Source organism: Sciurus carolinensis, chromosome 2 (assembly GCF_902686445.1).
Source record: "Sciurus carolinensis chromosome 2, mSciCar1.2, whole genome shotgun sequence".
In the NCBI taxonomy this organism is placed as follows: Eukaryota; Metazoa; Chordata; class Mammalia; order Rodentia; family Sciuridae; genus Sciurus; species Sciurus carolinensis.
In genome coordinates, this window is record NC_062214.1 from 96,666,289 (window position 1) to 96,689,516 (window position 23,228).

Sequence of the window (23,228 nt, forward strand, 5' to 3'; positions counted from 1 at the left end):
TTTTTGCAAATATGATAGGTTTCCTTCCAGTCTTCAAAAAGGACAATCTGACACTACATTCTAAAATGAATCCACCGTGTGGAGGCTTATGCAAGGAATTCTACAAGGTTTTGTGGACAATGCCCCCAAGAAGGTCTCACTGCAAACCCGGAAGTATTCTAGCAGTAGCTGCTTGTGGCTCTGCTTCTCAATACAGGAATCCCTTAGACTGGGTCCAAGAACTTGAATCAGTTTTCTTACCATGTCCATAGGGGTAAAATGAAAAGCACCTGGCCTGGGTTGGCCAGATTCCTCCTTAGGACCAGAGAAGAAAACTCAAGGCCAGGAAAATTTCTATATACGAGCTTAGTGCTTTACATGCTATTTACAACTATATTATATAGACAAAAGCTTTCCAGTCAAATTAAAAACAGGAGCAGAGGCAAAGTTTATCACAGCTGGATTGAAAGAATGCTAAACTCTGAACATTTTGATCAGAAAAATAACGGCATCAGATTCCTATGAGCTTTACGTCAGCAATACCCATGACCAGAGCCAGCTCTCAGGATTAGAAGCAGCTGCCTTTTGGGTTAATGAAAAGCTAAAGATATTTATGATTGCTAATAACAATATTTAACTCCAACATCTGTGTTTATCATTGGACTGTGAAGAGCCTGGCAAGCCTAGACTCCTGGACTGGATTTAAAAATCATAATCATGAGAAAATTATTATAAATTAACTGTACATGTCAAGTATCAGAGGTAGGCAATATAATAAAAGGTAGTTCTGAGCCTTGGATCATTTTAACTAAAAGAGAAAGAAGAAAACCCACTTTGATCTTTCACTGGTTTCCTGTGAAGGAGAATCACAGTCTTGATTATTGGCAGTGGCAGTCACTGAAGGAACAGGTGTGAACTGGCCACTGAGGAGCCATTCCCAAAAGTGACTGCAGATGCCTGTAGCTTTATCCACTGGGATTTGGCCTGCAGTTGCCCAGGCAACAAGGCAATCTTGCTTAGCCCCTGGAAAGACAGTGAAGCTACCCAAAGATCAAGTTGGTCATTTTCCTCAGCCTGACAGCTGCTTGGGCTGGATGAGTCATCTTTCCACAGGGCTGGGTGATCCTGGCTTCCATGGCCAAGAGAATACCTCCTATTTAGGCCCAGCCCTGCTAACTATTTGCACTTAGCCACCAGCCAGCACTACACTGCCCACTGAACCAGAACACCAGCTGGCCTGACACATTTAAAACACCCAGCTGGACATCCCTCTGGCTATCTGAATCCTGTACTCATAATGAGAGTCACAGGATGATCAGGTGAACTTAAATCCTCACCTATCTCAAAAAACACCATGACACTAGGCACTGTTATGCACAGCTGTAATGCCAGTGACTTGGGAGGTAAGAGGATGCAAGCTTGAGGTCAACCTCAGCAACTTAGCAAGGCCCTGTCTCAAAATAAAAAACAGGACTGGGGATGTAGCTCAGTGGTAAAGTGCCCCAGTTTGATCCCCAGGACCAAAAAAAAAAAAAAAGAAAGAAACAGCATGACATTATTTTTAACTTGGGAGCAGAGGTCCAAATGTACTTGTAGAGGAAGGGGGGCTCTCTAAAACCCTAACAGACTGATATAGGGGAAGAGTCAAATTGTAGCCCCACCTCTTATAAGCCCTGGGACCATAAACAGTCATTGAACCTTGTAAGTCCTGAAAATAACGAGAAAGCATGTGAGAGACATGGCGCATCACCTGGCATTTAGAAAATCCTTGGTATGGATGCCAATCATTATAAATGGAAACATGGTTTTTGAAGAAAGGAGAGGAAAAGAGATTTCTTTTTTTTTTTTTTTTTTTTTGGTGCTGGGGATCGAACCCAGGGTTCCACCAGTGCTTAGAAGGCAAGCACTCTACTGACTGAGCTATCTCCCCAGCCCCAGGAAAAGAGATTTCTCAAGATTTAAACCAATAAAATAAATACCTACTAATTAACTGAATTCTCCTTCAACTTCTAAGTCCATTAGAAACCTTTCTGCCTGTGGTGAAACTACATTTGGGTATGAAAATAGACATTCCTCACCTCTGTTATATAAAAGCTATCACTTTATCAAATCCAGATATATCCCTTCTCTTCCCTATCAATCAGATACAAAAACAGAATCCAAGTCTCCAAAAAGTTTCAAAATCTTTTCTCTCAGTTAGAGTTCCCTGACTCCATCAGTCTGAATCATAGGTCCTAAGCATGTATGAGGGAAAAAAAGACCTCAGAAAAGTTTGGAACTTAATGCTACCAGCAGGTACCAAGTGTCAAACAGATATACAAGGAAGAGAAAAAACAGACACAGAAAGGATGGAGGGCTTGGTCCCAATTCCTTTCTTCCCTGGGAACAGCCCAGTTGAGACCTCCACCCCATCTCCTGTCCTTACCCCAAATCCTGCTACATTCATCTTCCAGAACCCTGTATACTTCACTTTTCTACTCAACAACCTTTGATGGGTCCCCACTGCCTTCACGATAGGGCCATTTAAAAACCTCAATCTGCTTTTCCAAACTTGTTTCCTTTCAGAAACCAGAACACACCTGTCCAGTCTGAGCTCCTCAGCATTCGATATCTATTCTTAACTCCCAACTTTGGTTCTTGTCACTTATTCCATCTCACATTCCATTCCCCCTCCTCTGAGTTGGTCTCAGTCTTCCCCGTTCTTCAAAGCTGACTTGAGGTTAAGCTTATTTTATTTCTACCTGGGTCCCTCTTACTAAGATGGTCTTCCCTTCATTATTGCTCACCTCCTTCACCTGGCATTTAGCATCTGCTACGTATTGTTTTCCATTTGTTAAATCTGGTATACCTCCTTAAACAAATCTTAGCACCTCAAGACCAAGGACCATATGGGTTAATTTTGTAGCTTTTCCACAATGCCATGCCCAAAGTAAGCATTCATCACATTTTGCAAGCATTAGTAGATAGAATGCTGTCTTTGGAACCAAGAGAACCCACCTCTGAAGCTAATTGCATGACTGGCCAAATCACTGGGTGGCTTGGGGCCTCAAATCTCTCACACGTTACATGAGCAATCTGGAGGGCTGACTGAGATCCTTGCCAGATCTAAACTTCCATCTGAGGGGTTGGCCATTTACTAGTACTGCTGGGGAACCTTTTTCTGGCTTAGTCACCTAAGCCCTAGCACTAAGACTAGGGAAAAGAATGGGAGGTTTTGGCGGGGAAGCAGAGATTCAGGGGAAAATCTTATGAGAATTCAGAGTTTAAGTAGAGAGAGATACACTAACTTTTTGAATTTAAGGAGCGCACGATCCAAAATTCCCCATGCTTTCCCTTTCTGGTGCCTCTTGGCAGTTTGCTGGGAGTCCAGGGCTGACGCTATTTATCAGATTCAGGATAACAGGCACATTTCCTGTACCTTAAGAGCTAGCCCTTGTTAAGGGGGTGTCATAGATTCAGCATTTGGTGGGGCAGGGGAGAAGGGTCTCAGGTTTGCAAGTTTCTCTTTTCTTGCTCAAATTCTGGCAGGAAAGTAGCAGGCACGTGGCCCTGGAAGTTAACCTAAGTGGATTGAAATAGCTTCACAATGAGGGCCCAACTGTCTACACCCAAAGACTCTCTGTACAACCTTCACTCTAAGAGGCAGAAAATAAGCTTCAGATCAACCTCAACTTTGAGTACTAAGGGCTTTCCAGTGAGGCAGGTGTTCAGCCAACACATTTCTCTACCCTGCCTCTCAGATCAGGAGCAGCCAAGGCCAGAATCTCTGAGAACTTAGTGAAGACAGCACTTTATCTTGGGGATTTGGGTTTGGTTGTTTTACCAGTTCCTACATCAGATTGAACCTGGTGCTCAGTTTCCCCATTTATAACAAACATCAAACTTTTGCCTCCATACCTCAGAATGCAGGGAGACAAAAGAGAAGAGGAAAAGAGCTAACAGGAGACAGAGGCCATAGACATTTACAGAACCCATCTTTTTAGATGTATCCTTTACATACAGGGGAAGTTAAAGGGTGAATTGGATACTTCGGGTAGTATTAAACCTTTTCAATGCATTTCAAGGTTAAAATTTAGAAAAGACTTCAGAATCTACTGGATTAATAACTTTGTTGCATGGGTTTGAAAGGTTAGGGCTTCCCCAGAGCTCCCTTAGGCTAATGCAGGAGCAAGACAGGAACTCCAAGCCAGATCTCTTTCCTGCAATCCATACTAGTTCCCTTAACTTCTTCCCTGGATGGCCATCAGGTTCTTGACTCAGTGAAAACATTGTTGACCTTGAACTCATCAGAGAGCAATCCCCCTCCCCACAATCTAAGGGCTTGGCTCAGGGAAAGGAGGAACAAAAGAAACCCCAGGCCAGGTGCCTCATAGTCCTGGACCAGCAGCTGTGCCAAGGGAGCCAACCCCATTCTAGTTCAGTGTACCTAAGTTTTGGTTTTGGTGTAAAACATGGGACTGTAAGTCTGCTTCAACTGCTTGGGCACTGATAAGAGGCCACACTTTCCCACCACTCCTCCTCTTGGGCATAAGTCACAAGAAGGATTGGCAAAACAAATTCATGGTCACTCTTCTGTCATTAAGAATGCTAAGCAGACCTTGGAATGCCCTGTGGTAATGTGATCCCTTAGCCAAGCTGTTGGGAACGCATAACAAAATAGTGTTTATTCCAGTAAGAGATGCAGACATCCCTAAGAACTTTGGGGGCCAAGTGTCAAGGTTGAGCTCTCTGTCTGGGCTTTGGTCTTCAGGAAACCTCTAAACCTCTGCAGCTTAACCTGAGCAGCTGTCACCACTCCCACATGCTATAATGCCATTAGTGCAGCCCTGTAACCTGCAGGCAGAACCCAGCTCCGTGGAGTCTGGGCTCGGGAATTCCTTCATTGTCAGGAACTGAGCAGCATGAGCACCACACCTGCTTACAAAGAACTCTGTCACTCTGCCTCTGCCTCTGTCAGTCTGCCTCAGCCTCTGTATGGAAACAGGGCAGGTGGAAAAGAAGCCAGTGATCACCTGCACTTCTGTGCAGGGCTGCCCATTCACAGCATCCCTAAACACTGACACCCCCATTCTTGTCATCCTGAGTTGAGGTAATGCGTGTGAGTGAGCAGATAGATGGGAAAAGAAAGCACCCTTTTAGACAGGAAAGATTTTGCCCAAATCACTTATATTTCAGATTTTTAACTTTAACCTTTTATAAAATAATTTCCTAAATCGTTACTTGGTGTCCTTCTAAGGTTTGGGGGTTAACTTTTTTAATGCTAATCCTAGTAAAAAAAAATCCTAGTCAAAATCCTAGTCTATGTACAATTTCTATGGTGCCATTTTTAGGCACTAGGCATACAGCTAAGCTGTCACTGAAAACATATCCTGAGAGAAGTCTGCCTACATCCATAGGCATCATGGAAATAAGGATTGAGACTGGAGGGCAGATTTATTTTTTTATTTTTTTTTAATTTTATTTATTTCTATTTTTACAGACTGCATTTTGATTCTTTGTACACAGATGGGGTATAACTTTTCGTTTCTATGGTTGTACACAATGTAGATTCACACCATTGGTGTAATCATACATGTACATAGGGTAATGATGTCCACCCTCATTCCACCATCTTTCCTTCCCCTGCTCTCTCCCCCACTCATTTCCCTCTACAAAATCCAGAGTTCTGGAGGGCAGATTTAAATAGCCAGGGTGCTCTGAATTCTTGACCCAAAGTTTCATGTTTAATCCATCAAGTGGTTTGGGCATACACTAGGGACATAGAAACTACTTAACAGTGTCACCACTTTCTAAGTGATAGGACCACTGCCCTCCAGTTCCACCATTCCAAGGGGATCACACAGTCACTCTGAACCTTAAGCAAGAAATGGAAACAAAGCCGAAGAACCTTGGGATGACACAGAGGGTAGCTTTGGGAAATTAGTGCAGTCACCCACCGCCTGAGTACAAGAAGCATTCCAGTGCTGTCAAAAAGATCTAATGTTAAGTGAAACTCCCTTCAAAACTGCAAGAAGCATTCACTTGGAAGGTACTGTTATTGTAGAGTGAATGCTTCACAGGGGTACGTACTGTCCCTTAGCTCGAGAAGTGCTTAAAAGGCACCATTGTGGAGTTTGCTTTGGATTGCACCTAACATAGTGCTGCTGCCACATGTCACACCATGGCTTGTTGAACCAAAAACTGAGTGCCTCAGTGCTAAGTACTTTGCCTGTTCTAGTTAGTAGACTGTCATCCTCAACCACGGGGGAAGCTTCTGCTTTATGTCTCTTATTCCCTCACTCTCGAGGCTCATTACGGTGAAGACTACTCAGTCTTCAGTCGTCTTTCGTAGGGCCTGGATTTCCTCTCCTTGCTCTAATTGAATCCTCAGGATTAACCTCTCTCATTTTCTTTGTCACACTGTACAGTACCTGTTCCCTGCTCCGAGTGATTCTCTCAGACAGCAAATCCGAGTTGTTTCTTTCTTCTTCTAGTTCCATCTCCAGTTGGGACACCTTGTCCTGAGAAAGAAATCACACACAAGTTACTTCACTGGCATGGACTCAGATCAGAAGCAAGCACTGGCCTGTGGGAGGAAGACCCCCAGGGCAAATAAGAACTCAGTAGCATTAGGGTATAGGAATAAGATACGTCTATTTCTCATATTTCTCAAAGCAGATATTTTTAAAACCATATGTTTTATTGCTTTTGTAATATAAAATGTAATCATGCATGTAGAAAATACATAAAAGAAGAAAAAATTACCCCAAACCCTAACAAAATCTAAAGATATTTTGGCATGTTGCCTTCAAGTCTTTTTTCTTCCTATGAATCAACAATTTTAAACAGATCTACCTAAGCCATTTAGTTGCCTGTTAAAAATTAACATGGGAGCTGAGAAATCATCCCAGGCACATTTCTCTAAATAGTTCACGCTCAGGATAATGTTTTTGCTCCCTCCCGCTTAGCGTTTCCAAGAACCTTACTCCTGCAAGCATAACAGCAGCCTTCCACACCCGCCTCTCTTCTGGGAACCGGGCGCTCCTGGCACCGTTCAGTTCCAAACCTGCCTTTGAATACACAGAGCTGGTGGTGGCCAGTTCTGGTAAACTCATCATCACATATGAATAATTTGTCTTCCTTGCTGGCTTCTAATTTAATATCACTGAGTGTTAAGAGAAAAGTATTTTAAAGCAGTTTTGTATATGAAAAGAGACTTCCAATGCGAACCAGCCCATCTAGAACTGGGGGGTTGTGGAGTTTATGGCTGTGTTTCTCCTTACATTAGCAGATTAGTCATAGGTCTGGGTAAACTCAGAATCACACATCCTAAAATGCAATTGACATCTGAGTTTTTAAACAGGAGCCTGCAGCATTTGTATATGAATATAACCTTTGCAATGGCCAAATTTGATGGACAAGGGATGGATATATCTATAAGCATCAAAAAATTAAACTCTCAGAACTCCCGTGAATGGTGCACCATCTGATAAGGGTCTCCCCTGGTACTAATCTAATCTATAGGGAAACTAGAAAGCTCTCTCCTAGGAACAGAGTCCCAAAAGTCAACTCTGGACAGAATTGTGTCCCCCCACAAGCTGCCTATTTCTTTAGTGATTACCCACTCCTCTGTTCCGTTTCAGTGTAGTCAGAAACCGAGGATCGATCCCCAAGAGCTGCATTTACATCCAACAGTCACCGGAGTGTCTGAGTTCATAGAAAATGTCCATCATTGGGAAAACTCTCAAGTCCTGAGAATGAATTTGTTAATGCTAGTGAAGGACTAGGCAAGACATTCATCATAGCAAGACAATCCTGCCAGCCATCTCCTAGGGAAGAAATATCTCTCCAGTGCCTTTTGTGGTGGCAAGGCCTTGAGAGCCAGTCATTTTGTAATTAATGGAGAAATCTCTAGAATGGTGCACAGGGGCAGGTGAAGCTTAGTTATGCCACTGCCTCCAGACTGTAAGTCAGTCATAGGAAATGTTCTTTTCAGTCGGACTATTCTAGAGGGAGATGACCCAACCACCCAATCATCAGCTAATATCACTTCTTTTTTTTTTTTTTTATTTATTTATTTTTTTATGTTTACATAGGGTAATGATGTTTATTATATTTTTCCCCCTCCCCCCCCACCCCTCCCACCCCTCCCACCCCTCCCACCCCTCTTTTCCCTCTACACAGTCCTTCTTTCCTTCATTCTTACTGCTCTCCTTGGCCTAACTCTAAACCTAACCCTAAACCTAATGCTAGCCCGTCCCACCCCCCATTATATGTCCTCATCCGCTTATCAGCGAGATCATTCGTCCTTTAGTTTTTTGAGATTGGCTTATCTCACTTAGCATGATATTCTCCAATTTCGACCATTTGCCTACAAATGCCATGATTTTATCATCCTTCATGCTCAAAACACTAGAAAAAATTGGGGTAATGGGAACATTCCTAAACATTATAAAGGCCATCTACGCTAAGCCCATGGCTAATATCATTCTAAATGGTGAAAAACTGAAAGCGTTCCCCCTAAAAACTGGAATATCACTTCTTAATGGGGCTCTCTTCCTGTCCCAAATCTAGACTGGGCAAGGTTCAGGCTAGGGTTCATCATGCCAAAGGTTCTTCCACACTGCCTGAGCGGCTTCCGCTTGCTTTTAACCAGGTTGCCTGAGTCCAGAGTAATCCATTTCTAGTTAACTGGGTTAACCTTAGCTTGCCTTAAAATGACCTCCCCCACAGAGATCAGAACTAAGAGTTAGTAAAACCGAGCAATCTTATGAAAAAAGCAATAAAACCATAATCAGGTTATTCTGGTCTCTAAAAGAGGCCGATCTCATAAAATCTTCAATGGTTGAAACATCACTCCCTAGATATAAACTGCTAAGTCCCCTGGAGGTTTTAAAAAGTTATTTCTATTTGTTTGCAAAGCTGAATCAGGAATTCCATTGATTTTGAATTTAAGCCATCTCTCCCTGCCTTGAGCATTGTCTGTCTTTTATCAAAACCTTAACAATTTTAACTTTCCCCCAAAAGTCTGAGGCTTATTTTTTAGCCTATCTCTCTCTAAACTCCAGTGGGAGTATGTATGTGTGTGTGTTTCTGGTTTGGGCTTGGCTTTGTTCTTGAGGATTATTCTTTTTTAAAATTTCAGGTGCACCGACTTCAATGTTCTTGTCATCGTCAGTGATTGTCCATAAAGAGATTCTGCTACTTCATTTACATTTTTCTAAAATGTTGTGTTTTCAGCTCATCAATATTTCAGTCCCAACTGGTAACTGGGTTGGACCATTTCTGAGAGTCTGTTTTGTAAACAATAAACTGAGCCACAGTTTGCTGCTTGGCTCTGGCAAAACTAAATAACATACAAGGGAAACAGACTAGCAGTGGATGGGGTATGGGGTGTGGCCAATGGGTACTAATGATCTAGGGGACAGGAGATCTGGGTCCAAGGCCCAGTGGGGCCTTTCTCTGGCCATGCAGCTGGCTTGTAGCCTTTGTAGTTGGAAGCACCACCCAAAGGAACAAGCTATCTGTGCCCTCAGGTACAGCCATCTAACCTCTTAGGGAATCTGTTCCATTTCCTCTTTAAGACATTTAGACCGTGCCTGTCATTCCTCTAGCTGGAACATTCTACAAGTCTATGAACTACCAGTTTCTCCATCGAATCAAGAAATGACCTTAATAACATTTGGCTGATGAACAGACTAGAACAGCAAGGCTTCCCAAAGGCTGAGGGGTGAGCAAATAGGCTACTTTCCTGGTGGCCTGGCCTGGCTCTCCACCTCCCCAGCTCCCTCCTGTGTGGCCCACAGACCTCCATCTGCTTGAGAAGTCTGCTGCGGTCATCTTTGAGGTGACTCTTGGCCTCCAGCTCATACTCCAGGTCCTTCAGTGTCTGCTCCAGAAGCTGTCTTTTCGTGAGTGCTTCGTCCTGAGCTCGCTGGTAGTCCCGTAACTCTTCCTCCATGGATCGCATCTAGGATGACAAGGAATGTATGTGGGGCAGGGCAGATTTCTGGGGTACATCAAGAGCGCAGTGAACCCATCAGATATGGCTCATGCCAAAGCAAAGAGAATCCAGTGAACTTTGACTTTATTAGAGATGAAAAGATATTGAGCAGGTCCCACCTCCCTCTGGGCCTCGGTTTCTTCTTCTGCAAAAAGAGGACTTCCCAGTTACAGAGAGTGACCCATTAGGTCATAAATTCAGTCTCTGATATACTGATTGGCATTTTTAATTAAATAAAACAAAATATCAGTATGAGCAGATATTGTTTTGTGGTTATTTTATACTGTATACTAATATTTGTGTATGGACATATTGGTACTAGGTTAGGTTGCAATGCAAGACCTAGTTTTTCCTATGGGTGGTGCTCAACAATACTTGAGAGCTAGCCAACTAGATTAGTACATTCCAGAGAGTGAGTCATTGCCTGTCTGCATCAGTGCCACTCAAAAGAGCTTTAAAGTTAGGGTAAGACAAAAACTAAATTAATGATCTCAAAGCAACTTGCAGGCAGAAAATCTAACAATATAAACATATATTAGGTAACAAGCATGACTTTGTAGAAGAAAATTATCAGCCATCATAACATACAGTGATTTATTTCATCCACAAGATGGCACTAGATTAACAGTTTTGAAGAACATGCAAGAGACAAACCAGCTTGACTGTCAAGGGCCAAAGATGCCTGCCAGTTTGTAACTCCTCTGAATCTCCTCAGTGGGGACAGTCATCTCAGCACACAGTAGGTATTTTTTAATCATCTGGGTGGACTGATTCATTGAAGCCCAAGGCTTGTTCTTTTGTTCTCAAAGTCCTACCTTCCTGGAGATGGTACAGGGGTAGAGGAAGGCACAGGCTTAGGAACAAAATACACCAGAGGGTTGTTCCCTTCAGGGAGTGTATGCAAGAGAGTTGCAAATGCCATTACAGGACACAAAACCCCACTTTTGGGGTGTTCAACATAGAAGCCCCATTAGGTTAGACTAGTTCAGGAAGACCAGTCAGAAAACTTTAGGAAACATGTTCTCTCGGGGCTAACAAAGCATCTGATATTACTAGAATAGCCCAGCCTCAACAAAAACATCTCCAGCTACAGACCCTGGTCTGGATTTGGTGGTAATGAGGAGCAAAAGCAGAGGGTGAACATCATCCCTGGAAAAAGGGTGATGGACATCCTCTGGATACAGAGGGTTCACTATAATCTGGAGCATTCAGTCTCTCCATGACTCAATTTCCTCATTTGCAATAGTGGAGTAATTATCAACCTACCTTATAGGGCTGCTATGAGAATAAATGAGACGAAACCCAAAAAGAGCATGGGTTTGAGAGACAGGACAATAATATAGCCCACATTTCCTTCTTGGCATCCTGCCCAGTACCTCATGTGTCTCCCATAAGGGCTCTGTCATACTAAGAGTACCCAATAAGGGCACACAGAGGAGAGTAACAGGCTGAGCATCCCCAATTCTGAAATCCAAAACTAAAAAGAGAATTTCAGAGTTCAGATGTTCTTCCTAGAAATGTTCAACTGGAAAGTCTACACAAACACTCTGAAATCTGGAACACTTCATTCCCACGCATTTTGGATAAGAGATACTCACCCTGTTTTGTGTTTGAGAATAATTTATCTTGAATCAAAACTAAGCAAATAACTTTTGAAATAAGTGCTACCTATAAGGAGTTAAAGCCACCCTTTGCAAAATAATTCAGAAAATAAACTGAAAGTCAGTAAACTCTAAATCTTAATTCCTAAGGATTACCTTCATTGGAACTTTTCAAGCTCCATGCCACAGACAGAATGACAATATGGTCACAAGTCCATTTCTCTTGAAGGGAAGACAACAAGCACTACAGCACTATTTGACCCCAGTAACTAAGGAGGATAGTGACCAGAGCTGAGTTGAGTTTTCCAAGGATCAGGAATGACTTTGACTCTTACGGGTAGCACTAGACTATAGTTTCCTTTGTGAGTGATGAGGTGTCTATATCTGTCGTTCAAATGCACACAATATCTCACACAGCTTGTCACTGAGAAAATCTAGGAAGGACCATCTTTATTTTCATTATAGAAAATCTTTCTAATTACTACTTTTATAAAGGCCAGTGGTTCCATCTGGCCTTAACTAAATCTCTCTGAGCCTCCATTTCCTTATCTAACTAGAGGATCTCTAAGTTTCCTTCCAATCCAAAGACTCTAGCATAAAAAACTTTACACAAAAAGCAAGGGGGACCACTGTGACACTGTGATCTTTTGAAATCAAAACGAACCAGGTATTTGTTTGTGGTGTCCTGGCAAATATCCGAACTCCTCCACCCCTTTGCTATAGAAATGAAAATGTGTTTAATGCCAGAGATCTGTGATGTCAATGTGCTGATTTCAGTTCTTACTGGGAGTCCTGTGTGATGTGACCCTGAGCCAGAGGGACTCTGTTGTCAGAGTCCTCTCAGAAGTGTTCTGGAAGTCTGTAATAAATATCCATTGTTCTCTTACAGTTTCGGCACTGACTCATGGGAGACTTTCCTTTGATCATCAAAGAAATTAAAAGTTTGTTTTTTAAAGAAAACTTGTTTTCCTGTGGAATCTTTGTGCTTTTAGTTCTACGTGAGAAAATAAGATTTAGAACTAAAGAAAGAGAAACTAGCATTTATTAAGTGCTCAGGCAGTATAGGCCCTCTGCTACAGTCTCACATGTTCTCTCATTTAATTACTAAGTCTCTAGCATTTTGTATATTTTTACAGAAGTGGCAACAGATGCTCAGAAAACTGGAGTAACTTGCTCAAGGTCATCCAGCTGGCAGGAGTCACGGCTAGAAAATCAGTAACCCCTGAAGGCTCTAGTTTCCCGTCAAAACAATTAAAAACATTCCTTTTATTTATTTATTTAGTTAGTTAGTTAGGTAGGTAGGTAGGTAGGTAGGTAGTTCTTTAGAAGCCAGGACTAAAGAATAATAACATTTGGATTTCTTTGCTCTATCATTAAATATAAAATCAAAAATATGTTTCAGTAATACCAATATTCAAACTCTTAGGGATTTATTTTGGTCTTCATTTTTACTGTTCTGCAACTATTAGCCACCAACCCATCCTGTTATAAGTCTGAATTTTCAAAAGCAAAGGGAACCAAAATAAAAAATTTTTTTTAAAGTCAGCAGTTATTACTAGCCAGGGACAGTGGTGCACACCTGTAATCCCAGCAACCAGGGAAGATGAGGCAGAAGGATCACAAGTTTGAGACCAGCCTGTCAATTTAGCAAGATCCTTACTCAAAATAAATTTTAAAAAGGGCTGGAGATGTGACTCAGTGATAGAGTGCCCCCTTGGGTTCAATATCTAACCCTCCCCCCAAAATAGTCACTACAATCCTTGTTCCAGGACTAAACTAAAACATGAGTGCATATAAATCATTTGAACATAACTGGGCCCACCACTCCTAATCCATAAATGGCAGCTCAACATTTCAGGCAGAAATCTTTGAATGAAGAAAATGCTCCAGTTAAAGTTGTGCTCATTCACCTCAGAGTTGGGTGGTTGTTTTGTATCAGAATGCCATTTGCCCAACTAACCAACAAAAATCATCTTAAACTATCCCAAAGTTCCTTGTAGAAGCATTTCAAAGCAGGCTGGACAGACACTTTGAATGAGGGTTAGAGGAGGAAGTTATCTGGCCAGGCATTACCTCATCCTGCATTTTCATGGTCGCCAGTCGGGACTTTTCTGCCTCTAGGGTTTTCTCCTTCAACTGCCTTTGCATTTCTGCAAGGTCCCTGCGATTTTTCTCCTTATACTCATCCAGCTGGTTCTGGAGTTCCAGCGTTGATGTGCGGGATGCCTCAACAATGTCCGCCATCTGGAAAAAGTGACATGGGCATGAGCCCACCCATCTGGTCTCAGGGAGCAGGCTGTGGGTTCCAGTTTATACAGAAAGCATCTCCTCCTCTCCAAGGCTGTGAAGCACTTGGGCCTAGGCTGTCCAGGTCATTTCTGACTTGGCAACAGCACGGAGGAGTGAACAAACACATCCTCTGGAACTGGACACACTATTTTGGGGCCAGATCCTTGCTCTGCCACTTACCAGCCTATAACTGGGGTACATTCTTAATTCTCTGGGTCTTGGTTGAATCCCCTTTGGAAATACTGAAATCATAATATCTACCTTATACAGTCATTGTCTGAATTAAAACAATGCACAGATAAAGATAGAATTCGAGTTAGATACAAAATAGCTAGTAAAGTAGCACATGACAGGTGTCAAAAAATGGCAAATGTCAAAAAATGTCAGGTCCAAGAATACAGGGAATCCATCAGCATATGCCTTTCTCCTTCTGAGTATTTTGGGGCAGAAGTGAGGGGCAACTAGGGTGTTTTGAAACTGCCTTTCACATTCCTGGACATGTCAGATAGATACAATGCTTTGACTTTGCACAGAGATACAGATTCCCATTGAGGGAACACTGGTTAAGTGTGTGCTTCCCTATCAGACTGTTAATTGTTATGAAGTGATTCTGGTGCCCAGGGTCCAGTTTCTCTGCATCTGGGATTCTCAACAAGTCCAAAGAGATGCTTCAGAAATCTACAAATCCCTGGCACATTTGTGCTTGGCTAGAACTACAGGTTTCCCTTTCATCAGACTAAAGGGAGCTGGGTCCTCATTGGGTGGTCTGCCCACATGCCCCACCTCTTGCTCCCTTACCTCCTTCTGCAGTTTCTCGATGGTCTGGTCAAGGTGCCAGCGCTCCTTCTCCATCTCGTTCTTCTGCTTTCTCAACTGTTCCTTCTGCTCAGTCTCATCTTGTAGCTTCTCAGACAGATGCTTCTGCTTCTGGGTCATCTGACTGAGATCTCTCTGCAGATGGCAGGAAAAATACAGTGTTGCCACCTAGACAACAGGTCAACCACAAGAACAGGTGGCAGAAGGAATATCATAGCCATACTGCAAAGCAATCAGATCTGTTACTTCAGAGATAAGGGGAAAGGTCAGAATAAAGTAATCACAGAGACACAAGGACATCGTTGGTTCTGAAATTCAGGGACAAGAAAAAGGAGGTCAGGTCAACCAAAAGTATCCTCAGGAATGAAGGGGCAGGTCAAGCATGCATTACAGAAACCCAACAAATGGTCAAGGCAGCTCATGGTAGGAATTCAGAAACGTCTGAAAAATATTCATGTTCAAAAACTGACTTACAGTTACACCCTAGACAACCTAAACCTACTTGGCAGTTTATATCCTGTGACATACAGCAATGCACCCAATATTCTATAATCTACTCTTCCACATATACAGTTCTTAGAATAACTAAAAATTAATATGTAAGGAAAGAATACTGACCCATGATCCAAAGTCCACCTGAGTGAATGGAATTGTAATCAACAGAAATCATGAGTTGGACTCAGACACAGATGAAAATGAATTTGAAAATCCACAGGTGAACTTGATGAAGAGAAGGTATAAAATAGAAGGGATGCTAGTCAGGAAAGGAATGTATGGTGATTTTTGACATGAATCAGCACCAAATTCCAGTACTTACTGCAAAATGCCACCATAGTGCATGCAGTATTTTCCCTGGTTCCAACCCCAAGGCTCTCATCTCACAAAGTCACATAGACATATATCCTTCAAAATGTAAGCAACATGCAACTCCAAAACAAAAATCCCAAGATTTCCCAGGAAGGTTACAGTAACTTCCTTAAATGGTTCAGTGTTAGGGCCACCAAGCATCAAGATGTCAAAAGGGGGCACAGTGCAGAACAGGACATAACCCAAACAAATTCACTCAGAAACTGTTAGCAAATGCTAATGTGGGTTAGTACAAGAATACATATGGCCTATCTGTCTTGTGTCCCTGCAGAGGATGCACAGACAATGGTTTATCTTTGTACAGTGCTTAACAGTTTCTAAGCTGCCGTCACATACTGTAAGTCAGGCATGAAAACACTCCTAAATCGCTTTGGGCTTGCAGAGTATTGGAGAGTTCTGCTCTGCCAACACATGGCCCAGGGCTAAAAAGAACCTCCCATGGAGGCCTTCTGGTCCCTGGCTCTGGTGGGCTAGCTCTGCTTTGAGAAGCAGCCAGCACAGTCAGGCTGCTGAAGTTAATTGCTACAGGGAACCAAAGTCAACAAAAGCTGTTGGGGAAAAGAAGGTGGCAAAAGAAAGGTAATCAAAAGTTCACCCTGGGGGCAATAAATAGGAGTGGGCCCTGCCAGAGCCATAACTGGGCACATAGCAGAGGCAGGGTCAGAACTGGGGTTTCTGTTTTGTAATTTACTCAGTGGTCCCAGGGCAAAGGGTAAGGGGGAGTTATGACACCAGTGAGGTAGGATTTCATCATGTGGGATTAACTCTTAGGAACATGCAAATTCTTAGAGGGGAGGGGAATACGGAGGACCAGTAGTAGCTTCCTTTAGAATGTTCAGGCTCCAACTTAACTCCTGTCCCTAGAAATCCCCAGCCACCCTTTCTGCTCCTCTCAGATCCCAATCCCGAAGACTCCAGGGCAGTAAACAATCTAGCTCAGCCCCTGTCAAACTCCATATGCTGATTTCTGCCTCACCTTTGGCTCAGGTTCCTCTTCCTTTTCCACATCCTCATCTACTCTGGTCCTGGGGGTCCTCAACACTCTCCCACACTTCAACGCACACAGTGCCCAGAAGAATTGTCTTGATAAGTTATGTTTACAATATCTCTTGTATGCTTGCCTCTGTTGCAAGATAGCAAGATCTGTGCAGGCAAGGAACAGACTAACAGGGCATAGCTCCTCGCCAAGACTCACTATTAGCAGATGACAGTAACTCAGTCACTGTTCATAGCTATTCCCCAAAAGTGGTCTAAAGGCTTCTTATAGCAAAACTACTAAGGGTTGGGGTACTCCTCACTTAAAATATAGATCCCAGCCCTTTGACAGAATCACATTTTTTGTTAAAGTGAGATCCACAAATTTTCATTTAAAAGTTAACCAAATAATTATATCCCAAAGTTTAGAAACACTGTCTAGAACAACATTCTGCTTCTTCAGTTATTCAAGAAATGTGTTCTGATAAGTGACTGCTGAGAAAACATGTCTCAAACTCACATCAAAAGAACCAAACTTGGCAACTCTGCACTTATTTAACCAGTCACAAGGCCAATGTTGAGTTAAATGCTCTGTAGCTACAGTGACTATATTTCTAAGACCAAATGACACAAGCCCATTTGCTAATCATGGGACAAATATTGGGGGGGAAATTATTCGAGTGGAGAATCCAAGGCAAAGTTGGTGACGTACAGTTGAGTGCCTGTGAGTTTGGGGACCGTTTTCTGTCAATGGATGCAGAACCTTTTACTATATGACTAAGTAAAACCCGATTAGTCCTCATTAATAACCAAGTTGCAATGAACTTGTGAGCTTAAAGGGAGGAGTGGCTTGATTAGAAGGAAGTACCTCTTTTCAGAGCCTTGTCACATAATAACTGAAGACAGCAACAGTGGAAGCCTTGGAGCTTTTCCCTCTATTGTCTCAAAAGCACAAAAACCCAGTGTGAGGCTGGAGAAGAAGACAGAATGGATCCTGTCCCTGAAGGAAGGAACTGTGGCTTCCCCAGAAAAAGCTTCTTCACCTCCCCATCTGCATAAGTAATGTGGAATCAGAATGATAGACATCTTGGCCTTGAATGCAGTTCAAGTAGCCTAGATAGCAACAGAGTCCTGGGCCAGGGGATAGACAGGGTCAAGCAAACCAAGAATGACACCTTTTACATCCCTCTGCCACGGTTTGTGTCACAGTAAATCAGGTAGAAGTTCACCATTGTCTCTGGCTACCCAGAGACATGTGAAGCTGCACCCGATACTAAAATCACAAAGAATTTGAAATATAAAATGCTTTTGTGAAAAAAAATACCAGCTACATTTTTTTCTCTTCCTCAAGGGCAAAGTTCCCTTTTGATTGTCAGTTTTAAGGACAAGAGGTATGCAAATAAGATATGGAACAAAAGGAGCTGACAATCTGGTTTATGATATTAGAGAAAAAAGTATTTCAGAGTGAGGGTGCAATGTTCATGACACTCTTCTGAGACCAGCTAATTCAGGTAAAGATGGTGAAACCAAAAGGCCCATTTAAAATGCTCACCAAATTGTATTGCCAGTGGCCAGTGTGGGTAGCCACACACTGCACTGAAGCATTTGTGCCACCTCCAAACCACTGGGAACACAGTCCCTAAAAGTAGCATGTCAGGAATAATCCGAAGCCAGGCTAGACATTAGAACGGGACTGAGGTATGTGGCAGTGACATGAGGCTCTGTGGGCCCCAAAGCCCTCTTCTGTTCTATACAGGAATTAGCTCTGGTCTGCAGCTGCTGAACTACTTCCAAGCGTGGGCAATGTTCTTGTTTGGTCAAAAATGTCCTGAAAGACTTTACAGCTGCACCCCATTCTTGGTGTGGACGTGACAGGGATTTTTGTTTCTATTACTATACATTTTTTCCTTTCCTTCTGTCCTGGACTAGCTCACAAATTTAAGCCCCATATTTTGGTTCCTAGTTGGATAATACTAACCATCATGAGTCTTAACTGGCAACACAGTTAAAATTGCCATCCACACAAAATCTTCTAAACAAGAGTTTGTAACAAAGATCTAGACTCGAAGGAGGAAGAAAGAAATCCAGAGCAAAAGCAGCTGGTCACTGAAATCAGAAAAAAATAGGGCTTCAGGCAGAGACAGGTTCATCCAACCCAAGGGGCAGACACTCTTTGGGTGTGAGAGGCCTGGGTTGTGGCTGCCCTAAGTGGGTCCTGCTCTACACCCCGCGGAGATAAAGCAGTAAAGGAAAGCTGCCATCAGGCACTTACATATATGAATCCTGACTCAGCATTTAATACTTAATGTGCCCAGACCCCACCTGTCCCTGTGACAACTAGTTGGTCCCTAATGCAAAACTGTAGCGACTTCCCTCTGGCAAACTCTCAACCAACCCCTCTCCCCACCAGCTTTTACCTCCACAGAAACTCGCCCAGGGGATGTGTGGGTGCAGGTTCTTTAACAACCTGACAACCAACAGAAGGAAGGACATACCTGGATCACACTGAGGTCACTATGCAAACTCAATTTAGAACTTCAGTGCAGGCTTTTGTTAGAATGTACTTCAAATAATCTTTCTAACCTTCAAATGGGAAAATCTCATTTTCTAAGAACCTACTGGTTTTGAATAGAGATAGCTATCTAGTTTCAAGGAAATGACTTCCTCCCTCTCCTTTTAATAGCCATCCTAAAGGACTGTACTCTGCCGAATGCATTTGCCCAGAGGAGAAGGGAAATTGGCTTCAACCAGAAAGCTGACTGCATACTGCCTTGGGGACCGATCCTGCCAGCCTTCTGACACAATTCATCTTTTATCTTTGGAAAGTTGTCAAGCTCTTTAATGTATAAACCAAGGTTTTTCAATCCTATCATCATTGATGAGTGGGCCAGATGATTCTTTGTGGTGGGGGCTGTCCTGAGCTTTAGAGGATATTAAGTAGCATCTCTGGCCTCCACCCACCAGGTGCCAGTATCACCCCCCAGTTGTGACAGCCAAAATATCTCCAGACATTGCCAAATGTCTCCCCCCCAGGTGAGAACCACCAGTACTTTCAGAAGCCCAGGTGATTATAATAGGTGAAAGAGAACTAACTGGAAGGAGATGACCAGAGGCGATCTTTGCCTGCCCTTTCACAAGGGGGCAAAGACGACCACCCTCAGTGTTTACCTGAGCATCTGCTAGCTCACTCTCTAGGACCCTTCTGGCTGACGTGGCTTCTTTTTCTTCCTTTTTGGCACACACAAGGGCCTTCTCCAGCTGCTGCATTTCACCCTACAATGAAACACTTGGGTCAGGGTGTGCCGAGATGTGTGCTGTGCCTGGGAGGCTGACTTGGTGGGATGAGATGAACAAGAAGACATCCATGGACACAGTGTAGCTATAAGATGACACGTGACACCCAGAAGCTGGCCTCTTGGATATGTGAACCTGTTCGCAGTTCCAATTCTAGCCACATGTGAACATCCAAATTATCTAAGGCGTTTTTGAAAATACAAATATTCAGACTTGCCCCTGGAGTCTCAGAAGCTACAGGAAGCCAACAGTCCCAGGCACAGTCAGTTCTGTGAGACACTGGCAGCTGCCTTTGCTTACTGCCATGGGTGTGTGCATTTCCCACTAATGGCTTCTCACTTCCAGAGGCCTAGCAAACTGGATAATTGCTTTGGAAAAACCTGTGTAACCTTAAAAACATAAACTAAGTGTTATCAACAATAGTTTCAAGTGAGAATCAGCCTAATGGTGGTGCAAAGATGGCTTCTGCAGTGCTCAGAGGTCCCATGAAGCCTCCGCAGGTTAAGGGGTCTGACTTGGGGACATGGTTTCACATTCTGACCTGACCATCTTGTTCCCAGGTCTCCCATTCACGCCTCTTCTGGAGGAACAAAAGAAATGGCTCTCCCAGAGAGAATACTCAGATTGACTTTTCCTACCAAATTATGGTAATAAACCCCTTCCCCACCTCTGAGACTACTCACAGGAAAGAAAGCTTGAACCATGTGCCTCACCTGGCACTTCTTGAGTGTTTCCTTCACTTGGGCTTCATCACCCTTCACATCCTCGATCTGCCTCTGCAGCTGAGCCATTCTCCGCTCCAGCTCTCCAATTCTTACCCGCAGCTTCTCGTTCTCCTCCTTTAAAGCCTTTTCGCGGTTGGCAGCTCCCACCTGGTTTTGCTCTGAAGCATTGCTCCGGCTGGCCAGGACCTCAACATTCTGTTAAAAACATGGAGCCGTGAACAAGGGAACTGGAGCTCACAGGCAGCCCCTGGGCTGTGAGTGGCTGACATCTTTGAAAATCCCACCATGTGCCAGGCTTTGTGCTTACTTGGAGCTGAAGGGGGGCTGGCAATGACAGCCTACAGGCCAAATCCAGCCCACCAACTGCTTTTAATAAATGAAGTAGGCTGGGGGTGAAGTTCAATGGGTGGTAGAGCACGTGCTTTGCATGCACAAGGCCCTGGGTTCTGATTCTCAGTGCCAAAACAAAAAAAAGTAAAAAACAATGAAGCTTGTTTTGGAACACAGCCACGCCCACTCGTATGCAGACTGTGGCTGCCTTCAAGCTACTACAGCAGAGCCAGCCAAAAACCAGCAGAGGTAAGGCCTCTGCTGTCACAAAGCCCAAAAGATTTGCCATCTGGCTCCGTAGAAAAGCTTGCCAATGGCTTAGCTCGCCTGTGCTAAGTCCTTTTCATGGGCTCTCCACCTTGTGACAAGCCTCAAGGTGAGAGCTGCTCTTATCACACCTCAAAGACAAGGAGATTGGAATTCCCTGTAGTTTAAATTGCCCAAGATCACTTAGAAAGAACTGCACTCGGGCAGATGGGACCCAGAACCTGACTCATAGCTCTCATCTTCCCTGCCCGTCACCATGGGCAGGGTCCTTCATAAGAGCTCACAACAGAGGATGACGACTGTACACAGGTTAGTTAATGTTTAATATAAAACAAATTAAAATTTGCTGAAATTTCATAGGCCAAGCCCTAGGTACTATCATCTGAAAGTGGCTTGAGCTGCACACGGTTCACAGTGGAAGAGAACAGCAACAACTACTGTGGTTCCCTTTGATTCCTCTGTCACGTGGGCTTTATAGCGAGGGCTTAGCAACCTAAAGCTATGGCGAGTGGTCTTGTCCAGAGTTCGGACTCTGGGCAGACCTCTGGGCTGTTCTCTGTTCCTCCACTGCTACCTACAGGCCCACATTTGAAGTTCTCATTCTCATGAAGTGACAGTGCAGAGACCTGCAAGGAAAGACTCAGAGGACAAAATTTAGCTCTGAAAGCCCATCAGGGAGAGCTGTCTGCTAAAATTGTTTGCTTACTTGCATAGCTTTTGGAAAGATTTTTAAATCTTTTAATGATAGAGTAAGCTGTACTATCCTGAACTTAACCAATTTAGAGAATTTCAGAAACCACAGCATCTTTTGGCAACCCAAAATGTTTAATTCTATACATCCAAGAAGACCCATTAGCACCAAGCAGCTGAGTTACACTGAGGTTAGCTGGCATTGCTAGGAGCAAACTAAGGTGCCAGTGGCTGGGATTTCTCAGGATTACTTGGATACCATCTTCTAATAAAACCAGAAAGAGAATCCATCATAGAGATGAACCCGAGAAAGAGAAAGGAGATGTTGTTGAAATCCTGAGGAGTGATCTAAAGAATTCAATAACTGATCATACTAGCCCATTCCTGCCCTGACTCTTTATGTCTTAAGAGGACACAGTCACAAATATCAAGATAGGGTGGTGCTGGCATAAGGACATAGAGACTAAGGAATGGAACAGGGAGTCCAGACATACACCCTTACATTTACTGTCCATCAATTTCAACAGGGTGCCAAAATGATTTGGTGGGGAATGCCTGGCCTTCCACAAGTGGTCCTGGAACTACTGGACAGTCACCCTCAAAGGAATAAAGTAAGACTCTTTATATGGCACACAAAAATGAACCCAAAAGTGCATCATAGGTCTAAATGTAAAAGTTAAAACTGTAAAACCCTGGGAAGAAAATGCAGAAGTCCATCTGTGATCCCAAGTTAGGTAAAGAGTTCCAAGCTTCAACACCAAAAGCACACTGACAAGACAAGAAGGCATGAGACTCCTTCAAATTAAAAACCTTTTGTGCTGCAAATGGTACCATCGCGATGGTGCCAGGACAGCCCACGCATGAGAGAAAATGTTTACGAATCAAAAGCTCGAGAAAGGGCAAATAGAAAATATGAAACATTCTTCAAATTAATAAAAAGAGAAACAAGTCATTTTAAGTGGCCAAAAAGTCAATTAGATATCTTTCCAGACACAATATAAGCACATGGAAAGATGCTAACGTCATTAGTCATTAGAGAAACCACAATGAAGTGCCAATTTACACCCACGTGGGACAGCTATAATTAAAAAGACAAGGACAAGTGCTGGGGAGGATGTAGAGAAATTAAAACCTTCAGACATTGCTGGTGGGGATATAAAGTTGTATAGACATATTAAAAAACAGTTTGGTGGCTCCTCAAAATGTTAGAGCTAGTCTATGGTCCAGCAATTTCACCAGCTGGTAAATACCTAATAGAAATAAACATATATGTTCACAGAAAAGCTTGTATATGAATGTTCATAGCATCATTATTCATAATATCCAAAAAGTGAAACATCCCCTAAGTCCATCAACAAATGAATGAGTTAAAAAAGAAATAGGCCATGTTGGTATATTCATAGAGTAGAATAT

At 43.1% G+C, this 23,228-nt stretch overlaps 1 protein-coding gene across 3 annotated transcripts in view; it reads right to left on the minus strand.

Annotated features, from left to right (window-relative positions):
- Positions 1–23,228, minus strand: part of Cgnl1 (cingulin like 1) — a 157,189-nt gene that overhangs the window by 12,392 nt on the left and 121,569 nt on the right. For all 3 annotated transcript variants that reach the window (XM_047541748.1, XM_047541750.1, XM_047541751.1), the window contains exons 9-14: positions 20,517–20,723; positions 19,678–19,782; positions 14,650–14,802; positions 13,636–13,806; positions 9,767–9,928; positions 6,390–6,479 (exon numbers count right to left, since the gene is read on the minus strand). In XM_047541748.1, the coding sequence (XP_047397704.1) occupies positions 6,390–6,479; positions 9,767–9,928; positions 13,636–13,806; positions 14,650–14,802; positions 19,678–19,782; positions 20,517–20,723 (888 nt within the window). The remainder of the gene's footprint in view (positions 1–6,389; positions 6,480–9,766; positions 9,929–13,635; positions 13,807–14,649; positions 14,803–19,677; positions 19,783–20,516; positions 20,724–23,228) is intronic.